Source organism: Bombina bombina, chromosome 1 (assembly GCF_027579735.1).
Source record: "Bombina bombina isolate aBomBom1 chromosome 1, aBomBom1.pri, whole genome shotgun sequence".
Classification (NCBI taxonomy): Eukaryota; Metazoa; Chordata; class Amphibia; order Anura; family Bombinatoridae; genus Bombina; species Bombina bombina.
In genome coordinates this window covers 485510257-485522997 of record NC_069499.1, presented here as the reverse complement: position 1 = coordinate 485522997, position 12741 = coordinate 485510257, and the positions used below count along the sequence as shown (strand labels likewise).

Here is a 12741-nt window from a genome sequence, read left to right as displayed (position 1 = left end):
GAATCAGATAGATCCTCATCAGAGAAAGATAAATCAGTATGTTGCCGGTCATTTGAAATTTCATCAACTTTATGAGAAGTTTAAAAAGACCTTTTACGTTTATTAGAAGGCAGAATGGCAGACAAAGCCTTCTGAATAGAATCAGAAATAAATTCTTTTAAATTTACAGGTATATCTTGTGCATTAGATGTTGAGGGAACAGCAACAGGTAATGAACTACTACTGATGGAAACATTTTCTGCATGTAAAAATTTATAATGACAACTATTACAAACCATAGCTGGAGGCCAAAAACATCCGGAAACGAAACACTTGCGTCATAGATGATGCAACCTTGTGAAGGACTTGGCGTCAACTAAGACGGCGAAAATTACAAATTTTCGTCAACGAACGTAACTTTGCGCCAAAAAATCCTGCGCCAAAAATGACACAATACATTTTTGCATTTTACGCCCTTGCAAGCCTTTTTGAAAAAGAGACTATACCCCAGGTAAGAAATAATTTTTCATAAAAAAAGCATTTCCCAGATATGAAACCGACAGTCTGCAAAAAAAGGAAATATACTGAAAACCTGAATCATGGCAAATATAAGTACAATACATATATTTAGAACTTTATATAAATACATAAAGTGCCAAACCATAGCTGAGAGTGTCTTAAGTAATGAAAACATACTTACCAAAAGACACCCATCCACATATAGCAGATAGCCAAACCAGTACTGAAACAGTTATCAGTAGAGGTAATGGAATATGAGAGTATATCGTCGATCTGAAAAGGGAGGTAGGAGATGAATCTCTACGACCGATAACAGAGAACCTATGAAATAGATATCCCGCGAGGAAAACCATTGCATTCAATAGGTGACACTCCCTTCACATCCCTCTGACATTCACTGTACTCTGAGAGGAATCGGGCTTCAAAAAAATGCTGAGAAGCGCATATCAACGTAGAAATCTTAGCACAAACTTACTTCACCACCTCCATAGGAGGCAGTGTTTGTAAAACTGAATTGTGGGTGTGGTGAGGGGTGTATTTATAGGTATTTTGAGGTTTGGGAAACTTTGCCCCTCCTGGTAGGATTGTATATCCCATACGTCACTAGCTCATGGACTCTTGCCAATTACATGAAAGAAAATGACATGCTCTAACAAATTAGAGCATTTGCCCTTTACTTTTGTTGCATTTAATAGCAAGTTAAAAAAAATGTTCTAAAAACTTAATTTGTATTTATACTTACCAGAAATATTTTCTTCCTCATCTTCACATGTAACAAATTGCCATAATATGACAACCGATACCAGTAAGCAGTTGAACTTCATTTTCTGAAACAAAATAGAAACTTAACTATTAGAATAATTTGACCAACCTAATGATAAAAGCTCTGTCTGTGAATAAATCACGCTATACATATATACCATTTTATTTTGCAGAAGGGTTGCTATGTCTGCAAATGTCAAGCAGTATACATCTACACATATTTATAACAAACAGATAGGAAATACCAACATGTTTTCATGCATATAAGATTTACATAATGTAAGAAAAAGAAAGGAAATCTGGAACAAAATGACGTCTTACTTATGTTACTGATTCACATATCTCCCTGACTTAACAGCACAAATACAGGCAATAGATGGATGGGAAAAATAAAAACCCCTTACTGACATGGGAGCAGTCTTGGCGATAGAACCCCAACACGATTCAAGGCAAAATGATAACTTTAAATTACATTTGTATTCATTTGAGCGTGCTTGGCTGTATAGGTCTGGCATCGGCTAAATGCAGTGACTGTTTTTTGTTGTGCATCCATAAGATGTTTATTCTAAAGATGTACCCAGGGCCAGATTTACAGCCCAGGTGCCTGTAGGCACCAAAATCTTAAGCGCCCCCCACATGCTCCCGGTTCACATGTATAAACCTATAGATACAGCCTAAAACTTTATAGAATTATGGGTTTTTTTTACAGAAGCTGCTAATTTTGCCACATCAAAGGCAGTCCATGATCTATAACAAAACACTCCAGACAGTATTTGCCAAGTATGATGAGATTCCAGAATTAAAAAATAAAATAAAAAATTACACAAGAAAAGTGCAGGTTGTCTAGACAGGTGCTTCATTTAGAAACTTTGGCCCAGTTTCTTTTAGTGTGTTTATCCTGTGCAACAGCCCTGGCATTTTGCATTTTAGCAATAATATTCATACCTATGGTATTTATTATGAAATATTGCCCTCTGACTGTACAATCTGTCATTTTGACAGCTGCTGCAGCTAATACATGCCCACCGTGCGCTCAGAGCGCTCTGTAATAGCGCACAAATAGTCACTCACTGTTACTTCCCATTAAAGAGCCAACCCACACAAACTTACTCTCAGGCCACTCAGGCCACTCTGGCTGGTCATTATACCATTGCTAAAACAACAAATCTAATGGAGGCCTAAGACTTTGTGAATTTCAATTCAAGACTGGCTCATATCCATTGATATATATATATAATATATATATTAAGTTACCAGTTTGGAAAAACGTTCCTAATAAGTCTCGAGCAGGGGTCGTATGCAACATAATTTATATAATCGTTTCATATACCAGCAAGGTTTTCATGTTTTATTTGTATATTAGACTCTAGATAATTTGCTTGTTTTTCAGCTATGCAATCATGATTTATATTTTAGCAATGTTATAGATAATGATGTTGGGGTTATTTGACTTTTTCACAGTGAATCTGGTGTGGTCATATGAGGTAATAATTGGATGAATAAATAAATATGCTATTAAATAAGTAAAAGAGTGCTATATTCCCTTTCTATATGAAAAGAGGGCTAAACCCCATCTTTTTATAAATCTTGCTTTAAACTGTCTAAATAATATATATATATATATATATATATATATATATATATATATATATATATATATATATATATATATATACACACACACACACACACATATTTAGACATGTATGTATGTATACAATAAAGCCCTTTGCAGTGAAACACCTCGTCATATCCTTTGAACATTTATAACTTTTTTTTTATATGAATCATTTTTATCACATAGTGTTTATATGGGTGTAACTGTAATTTACAATTAGTTTATGTTATGTTTTAATGCACTATGCTTTATGTGAGAGTTTTAGTTTCACTAACAAGACAAATGTAAAATGCGATTGTGCTCTTGTGATCACTTTACTTAATACACACGCTTTTCTGATGTGCACATAAACCCTTGCAACAGTTAGTTTGTCACTAATTAATGCAGAAAATTGTCCTAGCATTTTGTTCAGCTGTATATATACACCCAATCACTACTTAAAGGATAATCATACAATCTGAAATCTCCAATACAATCTTCAAATTTCACTTATTGTCTTTGCTGATTTGTTTTTCTTTCATCCTTTTTTTATAGATTTGCATGTCCTCCAAAGAATGACAATTCATCATCATGTCATATCCTCCAAGCAAATTTCTGCCATTATTTTCAAACATAAACATAAAATATTGGACATTATACATGTAATACCAATTTTGCTGTCTGTTTAGTAAAGTGCCTATGTGGTTCTATTTATATGGGTGAGACTACCCGTAGTGTACGTGAGAGAATAACAGAACACATATCTAGCATTAGGAGAAGGAATTTGAAGTCCCTGGTGGCATCACACTTTATACAGGCTGGACACAGCATCAGTCAGTTGAGATTCCTAATTATTAAACAGGTTTTGTTATTCAGGAGTGTGGGCAATAGAGATCTTTTTGTAAAACAAAGAGAAGATTTTTGGATATTCCAATTAGATTAATTAATACCAGTAGGCATGCACAAAGATTATGATTTAACTGTATTTCTATTATGATTGCGATCTAGGCTTTCAATGTTAAATATGGATACTCCTTTATGGAAATTAGTTGTTTTTATAATATAGTTTTTGCCTATTATAATTTATGTGAGTTTGGTAAGAAAGGGGTGAAGTTTGTATTTAGAAAGATGTGGCTATATATAGTTTATATAGGGAATGTGATACAATGTATGTATAAGCATGATTAAAGGCATTGAGCCAGAAATGTTGCTATGTTTTTGAAGTTTGATGCACTACAAATATAATTAATTTTAAAGTGTGCTTTTGCTATTTGGATTTTCTGCTATTGTTTCCAAAACATTCTACTGTGACCCCCACTAGATTTAACAAGAAAGAAAAGCATCTTCATATCTTACCATCAGTTACTATACTCATTGTAAAGGTGCTATACGACACGACTAAAGGATCACTTCCAATTAAAACATAACTTTTAACCGAGCAGAAATATATATATATATATATATATATATATATACATATATATATATATATATATATATATATATATATATATATATATATATATATATATATATATATATATATATATATATATATATAAAAGAACAGAGATTAAAAATATTAATTGTTTAATTCTCAGTACCGGAAAACGAACAACAAACATGAGTGCTGCAAATGTAATATGATCAAATGATCTCAAAATTAAGGTCATATACGCTAATAAAGAGGTTTCAACCCCTATAGCACACACCTCAAATCCAAAGAATCCCTAATAAATTACATTATGGTTTAAAGAATTTAACTTGAAGAACTTAAACACATTCAGATTTTAATATAAAATGTTTAGCCATGCAAAGTAATAAAACTTTGCAATATATTTTTGATGTAATTTAGCTCTGACAGTTGTGGATTTTTTAATTCTGATTACTAAAATTGGAGAATATAGACTTAGCAAGGCTAACCATGCTACATGCATTTCCCTAATTGGCTTAAAAGGACACTGAACCCAAATTTTTTCTATTGTGATTCAGATAGAGCATGCAATTTTAAGCAGCTTTCTAATTTACTCCTATTATCAAATTGTTTTCATTCTCTTGGTATCTTTATTTGAAATGCAACAATGTAAGTTTAGATGCCGGCCCATTTTTGGTGAACACACTGTGTTGTTCTTGCTGATTGGTGGGTAAATTCACCTACCAATAAACAAGTGCTTTCCATGGTGCTGAATCAAAAATAGCTTAGATGCCTTCTTTTTCCAAATAAAGAAAGCAAGAGAACGAAGAAAAATTGATAAAAGGAGTAAATTAGAAAGTTGTTTAAAATTGCATGCTCTATCTGAATCACGAAAGAAAAATTTGTGTTCAGTGTCCCTTTAAGCTGATAACAGCTGCAAAACAATGCAACTTATACTGACATTATTACCATGGCCAGTCGTCTTGTCTGCAGACTCAAACCCTAATTGGTTCCTCCCCAAGCAAACAAGATGTTAATGTATTAGAAAAATGTTATTTTGTAGAAAGATAACATGAAAACCTTGTAACTACAAGATTTCATGTAAACTCCCTTTAAAGGATAGTTAGCGGAGCTTAATATTATCTCTTAAGCTATAAATTATTAAGCAGCAGTAGCTGTACAAGAGTACCACTGATCTGCTGAGAAAAACTAGTCCAATACAATTGCAAATTTAAATTATTCAGTTATATTATTAAAGAAAGAAAGGAGCAGATCCTGAATCCGGTAATGTAAAATAGTGAGCTTTATTTCAAAAAGTTAAAAACGCACATAAATATATATCAAGTTGAAAAGAATGGGCTAACAGACAGGTCTTACGCGTTTTGGCTAAGAAGCCGTAATCATAGACACTTTTCATACTTAAAAAGGGAGCACTTAAACATCATTGGTTGATGGGTAACACACCCTTCAACCTTAACCCTGTTTACCACACATTTCAAACAAGTTAATAAGGAAGGCATGTTTGATCTAAATGGCATATATAAATGTACAAAAGGACATTGTCCTAGTTAACCGTAATTACAATCTTTTTAAAAAAATGACGTTCTTGTTACTCCTTATAGCCACTTTAGGAGGAAAGAATAAAGGGAAGGGCGGAAAAAAGGAAAAATACATTTCTTTCACTTTCTTTAAAGTATAACGGTTGAAAACAAAGATATAAGAGAGATCTCTAATACATATGGTAAGAAAGTAGTATGAAAAAAGTAGTACAAAAAACACAAAAGTACATAATTACAAGAGTCTAACAAAGGTCAAATTCTTTATGGCAATTTACAGAATTCAAACTTTATATTAGTAAAGATATTTGAGCTATTTATGTGAAGCAAACAAATGGAAACAGACAAAATTGAAAGGAGCAAGTTAATAAGAGCAGATAGGTATAATTCAATTTATCTCCAGTGGTTAATCGCATCGAATTCTGAGTTGAAACCCTTGGGGATCTGCATAGACAGTTTGAAAATGGTTTCTATAGCTCTCCATCTAAATCAAAATCAAATCCATCTAAATCAAATCTAAATCAAATATAAAATGTGTGTTGATAGTGCTGAACAATATTTATCATTTTTTATGTAACCTATATGTTCGCGGATGCGAGATGTTACATAGATGACATAAGTGGTTGCACAATTTATAGAGCCTTTTGTTTGAAAATGTCCTATAACACTGGTGTAAAAATCTCTACTTACAGATATGTAGTCACAAGTCTTACACCTGGAACTATCGCATCTAAATGTGCCATTTGTACTAAGCCAAGACCCACTAGTCTGCAGGGATGGTAATTGGCTGGGAGAGAGAGAATTTTACCAAGTGTTACATTTTTTGAGTATACACATCTAAAACCTTGGGTTTGAGTGTACTATCTCCATATAGCAAGGGAAAATATTTTTTGATTATCTTGCAAATAGAATGGTATTCCGAGTAATATTGTGCAATAAATAGAGGTAAATCCCTATCAGTCTTATTTACTTTCATTATAAATGTATCATCCCTTCCTGTGGATTTGACTTATTTTTCAATGCTATTTACCAACCCAGGAGAATAGCCTCTGTTGGTGAGTCTCTTTTTCATCTTAAAGTGAAAGTAAATCCTAGCATTTTACAAATGCTAGGATTTACTATTGAAACAAATTAAGGGCACTTTCATTCATGAAGTATAAGATACTTCATGTAGAAAGCTCCTTTATCCGATTCAATTGATCGCCGCTCTTAGCTCCTACAGCAGCCCACGACTAAAAAATTTTTTGGCTAAGAGGTGACGTTTTCACCTCTTAGCCAACAGCCGTGCGGTAAATCCGGCATGGTGCCCATGAGAGCCGGACTTACCTCAGGTGAAAACGTATCTTAGCTAAAAAATGTTTTAGCCATGCGCTGCTGTAGGAGCTAAGAGCAGCGATCAATTTAATCAAATAAAGGAGCTTTCTACATGAAGTATCTTATACTTCATGAATGAAAGTGCCCATTATTTGTTTCAATAGTAAATCCTAGCATTTGTAAAATGCTAGGATTTACTTTCACTTTAATGCTTTCAGCTATATAGTCTGATTCTCGGGAGCAGATTCTTTTTGCTCTAGTAAACTAGCCTTTAGCTATCCCTTTAAAAACATGTCTGAGATGTGCACTCTTAGCGTGCAAGAGTGTATTACCTGAGATAGATTTAGGAAAAAGTTTATAATATACACATTGTTCAGTTTTGTCTCCTACTAAAGTTATGTCTAGAAAATTTATATTATCTGGCTGCCATTCATAAGTAAATATTATTCCATTGTCACTATAATTAAGGTATTGTACAAATTTCTTGGCTTGTACTAGACTGTTCGATGTCCGTACAAAAATTAGGACATCTATAAATTGTTTATAGAAAAGAATGGAATCAATTAAGGGGTTATTATCTGTGTAAATATACTGGCGTTCAAGCCAGCCCGTAAAAATGTTTGCATATGATGGGGCAAACTAAGCCCCCATAGCTGTACCCTGTTGTTGAAGACAATAAACACCTTTGAAGAAAAAGTAGTTGTGTTCTTATACAAATGTGTAACTCTTAAAATAAAGAGTATAGTTTGCTTATCCATATTACCATTCAATTGCATAAAATATCTTAAAGCTTCTAAGCCTTTATCATTTTGTATATTCAAAAAAAAGGTAAGTTACATCCACAGTACGCCAGCTTTGTCCCTCTGACCATTTTATATCTTTTACAATGTGAGGATGTGGTATCTTTGATATAGCTTGGTAAGCTCAAAATAATAGGTTGTAAGATGGTGTCCAACCATTCTGATAAGGGCACTAAGAGGGATCCAATACCAGACACAATCGGATGACCCTTGACAATGTCTCTACCTTTATGTACCTTTGGCAAGTGATGGAATATTGGGGTTAAATGATTATCAACTTATAGATACTTTGCAGTATCTTTATCTATAGCTCCCAAATATATTCCATCATCTATTATCTGTTTTAAATCATGTTAGTATTTCCTTACTGGAGTTCTGTTAAGAATCAAGTATGTAGTGGTGTCGCTAAGCTAGGGTTGCCACCTGTCCCTTAAAATACAGAACACTTATAAGTTACACATGCTGCAGAGTGTGCAGGAAGGAATATGAATAGTGCTGTCCAGAAACACAATACATGTTCCTCCCTGCACACCCTGCAGCATGTGTAACTCATAAGTGTCCAGGAAAACATGGCCAAGGTGGCAACCCTACGCTAAGCTGACACAGTGCTTCATCAATGTATTGTTGTTTGTCCAGAACCACTATACTCCCACCTTTGTTAGATTGTCTAATTACATTGGACTTATTATCACATAGAAAAATTAAAACTTTTTTTTCTCTCTTATAGACAGATTTGTTTGTATAGTAGTTCTAGATTGATCCAATGAGGCCCATTTATCAAGCTCCGAATGAAGCTTTTGGGCCCGTGTTTCTGGCGAGTCTTCAGACTCTAAAGACCGCTGCTCCATAACTCTGTCTGGCTGCTCTGAGCAGGCAGACAGGAATCGCTACAATTCAACCCTATCGAGTACGAGCGGGTTGATTGACACGATTGGCCGCGAATCCGCATTCAGCGAGGTCTTGCAGACCTGATCCACACTGTCGGATCAGGTCTGCAAGGCCTTTGATACATAGGCCTCAGTAAGTTCTTCCACCACTTTTTTTTATGGAAAAGATCGTGTTTTCCCTCTGGTATGTATTGGGTAAAATGAGGAAGACAACTTCACTTTTGGAAAACTCATATTTGTGTGTATAATAGTGAACTCAGCACCCAAGTCTTCCAAGGTCTGCAAATATCTGAAAGGACAATTGATCATTGAGAGTAGTAGGGAGATATGAATTGCAGATCTGTGAAGATGTGTGTGTGTGTGTGTGTGGGGGGGGGGTGGGCGACTGTGAACCAAAATTTTTCTTCAAGGTAAGGTTCCTGATAATTTTATTTATATCTTAAACAGTCTAAAAAAGGTTAAATGACCTTGTGGGAATAAAGCCCAAACCATAGTTCAAGAACCTTGTTTCAGTGTCTGATAGGGCATATGATGACAGTCATATGGTTACGATTGGCTAACAAGACTACACTGACGTAGCTTGTTTATATAGGTACATCCGAACATTTGTACATGATCGGCTAAAGATAAAATTTAGAAAATTGCACGACCACCTACTTGTAGAATATTATTCTTAGGGAAATAGGAGAACAATTACAATTGGGCACTTAATTAATAACACTAGTTTAATCATTGCAACAAGTGTGTGTATGGGGAAAGGAAGGGTTCTATTGGTTTATGTGAAGGAAGGGGAGTGTTTATTGAAAACATGTGGTTACTGAGCCCTATTTAAGGGGAACTAAGACACAGTCAGAGTACACAAGCCTGAGGAAACGGGGTTACCCCCAAGAAACGCGTCGCTTTCTATCTCTGTATGGTATAGGAGATTTGATTTTAACACACCCAGCTGTAATTTGTTACATTGCTGGTATTTTTATTTTGTACAATAATAAATATCAGTTTTACTATTTACAAAGACTGGTGTGTGTGTATCAATCTCCTCCCAAGTAACCCAAGGGCTGTTTAGCCTTTCTCCCCTTCTCCAATTCGTAGGAAGCTATCCAGGCAAGGTTTGCCGTTCCGGAGATCCACTGTTACAGGACACCACGACTCCTTTGCACAGCCAGCTGGTTTGCTGATTAAATACCAGCCTGCTCCTAATAGGCACAAGAGAGTGCCTTCACGTTTGTGAGTACCCTGTATCTTGTCTAGTTTGGATTCAGTGGTTTTTATTGACCTACACATGTGGCGCCTCTGTTTATGTTTTGATTACAGTTATCCATCTTAAAAGACACATCAATTTGGAGTGAAGACCGAGAGCTGCCTTTTCCTTATACAGACTTTTGTGGGACTTTCTCCATATACCTCGCACATAGGCCACTACTTAGTGTCACGTGTGTATATATATCTATTTGTATACATTTTTTATATATATATTTTTTATTCTTGCTTATTTACATTTTTTACAATTTTTAATATGTATTTGGTGTTATAAAATGCACGTCTAACACCTGGGTAATTTTTACCACTGTTGTATAGCGCCTCCTATAGGTGATCTGTGTTATTATTAGTACAGATTTTCCGGTTTATATACAGTCATATTATTATCAGCTTGTAGAGCTCCAGTGTGTTAACATCTGATGTGCACTGCACCAATAGCGCCAGCGTGCCCCTCAACCTTCATCTATAAAACATATTAAAGGGTCATTCATAATCACATATACTGTATAGGAAACAGGTCTATCATCATCTAATAAAACTACAATAACATTTATTCCCTATATTAACCAGACTGAACATGTTTTGTTCATACTTGTTACCTAATGCTGTGAGAAAAGTCACAGCGTCAATACATCTGCGTTCCTTTGTAAATGATTATTTTCTTATTCCATAAAAACCTATAATATTAACTTAATAATAACCCAAATTCTCCATAGTATTCTGCACATTTAGTAACTGTGAGATTAATGTATTAATATAAAAACTCCAGGGATTCCTAGCCTGTAAAGAGCAACTTCCTAACCCCCCAATCCTGTACTTACACTTTTGTAAAATATAACATCTCAAATCATTATGATAAGATCATGTGTGATAACCAAAGTGAGTTTCTTACTGTTTTTCTGCAGGACTATTCCCTATGTTACTTAAATATTCCCCTAATTATACTCTCATCTGCTTAGTGCACTGCACATTTATTTTTGTAACCCTTTTAACATGCAGGGACAAAAACTGCATGATATACATGGATTAGAACATCTTCTGTTTGAAAACTTGTAATGGCTGAGCTATAGGGGGTTAAATAACACAACTTTTGTTGCGTTCGTTAATTTCCCTATAGCGCGCATAACTTGTAATCTAGCTGTAAGTAAATAAGGGCTAAGGGTTTCACATATTCCAAAGGATTATATCCTCATATACACATAAAAAAAAGTACTTGTAAGTACTCCTAATACTCACCATTGAGAGGTTAGTTTTATTGTGAATAAATATACCAAACTGAAGGGGGCGCTAGAAAAATTGAACTATATTTAAAAAGATAAGACAAAGCACAAAAAATAAAATAAATTAAAATAATATAAAATGAAAAAAAGTAAATTATATCCACAATGAGTCTAGATGTCTAATTGTAAATAAATGTACTTATATTTTAAAGGTGGATTAGGAATTGTCACAAACTTTAAGTGACACAAATGAGTTGGTGTCAAACCCCAACTCTCATACGTAAACTGGTTAAAAAGTAATTTTTTAGTGAAGGTATCTACTGCTAAAATAAAAAGAAATTCTATTGGCTGATTTGAACAGCCAATAGAATTTCAGAAGCTCTCATCCTATTGGCTGTTTTAAACAGCCAATAGGATTTCAGTAGCTCTCATCCTATTGGCTGATTTGAATTTCCAAAATCAAATCAGCCAATAGAAATGCAAGGGACGCCATCTTGAACCGCGTACCTTGCATTGAAGATTCAGTGTACGGCGGCGAACGTATGAAGAGGATGCTCCCGCCAGATGTTTTAAGGACGGACCCGCTCCGTGCCGCCGGGATGAAGATAGAAGATGTCGCCTGAATGAAGATAGTAGAAGAGGCCGCCTGGATGAAGACTTCTCGCTGCCTGGATGAGGATTTCGCCACCTGGATGAAGATAGAAGAGGCCGTCTGGATGAAGATCGTTCAAGCGGGACTTCAAAAACCGTAAGTGGAACTTCGGGGGTTAGTGGTTTTTTAATGTTTTTTTGGGGTGTTTTTTTTTTTGGTTAAGGGTTTGGGCTTGTAAAAGAGCTAAATGCCCTTTTAAAGGGACACTGAACCCAATTTTTTTCTTTTGTGATTCAGATAAAGCATGACATTTTAAGCAACTTTCGAATTTACTCCTATTATTAAATTTTCTTCATTCTCTTGGTATCTTTATTTGAAATGCAAAAATGTAAGTTTAGATGCCGGCCCATTTTTGGTGAACAACCTGGGTTGTCCTAGCTGATTGGTGGATAAATTCATCCGCCAATAAAAAAGTGCTATCCAGAGTTCTGAACCCAAAAAAAGTTTAGATGCATTCTTTTTTTTTTAAAGATAGCAAGAGAACGAAGAAAAATTGATAATAGGAGTAAATTAGAAAGTTGCTTAAAATTGCATGCTCTATCTGAATCACAAAAGAAAAAAAATTGGGTTCAGTGTCCCTTTAAGGGCAATGCCCATACAAATGTCCTTTTCAGGGCAATGGGTAGCTTAGGTTTTTTTTAGAGTTAGGTTTTTTATTTTGGGGGGTTGGTTGGGTGGTGGGTTTTACTGTTGGGGGGGTCTTTGTATTTTTTTTACAGGTAAAAGAGCTGTTTAACTTAGGGCAATGCCCTACAAAAGGCCCTTTTAAGGGCTATTGGTT

At 34.8% G+C, this 12741-nt stretch overlaps 1 protein-coding gene across 2 annotated transcripts in view; it reads right to left on the bottom strand.

Moving 5' to 3' along the window:
• The window catches only part of TFPI (tissue factor pathway inhibitor), a 165039-nt gene that overhangs the window by 138281 nt on the left and 14017 nt on the right, over positions 1-12741 (bottom strand). For both annotated transcript variants that reach the window (XM_053698530.1, XM_053698531.1), the window contains exon 2: positions 1241-1325. In XM_053698530.1, coding sequence (XP_053554505.1) covers positions 1241-1322 — 82 coding nt within the window. In that variant the 5' untranslated portion in view covers positions 1323-1325. The remainder of the gene's footprint in view (positions 1-1240; positions 1326-12741) is intronic.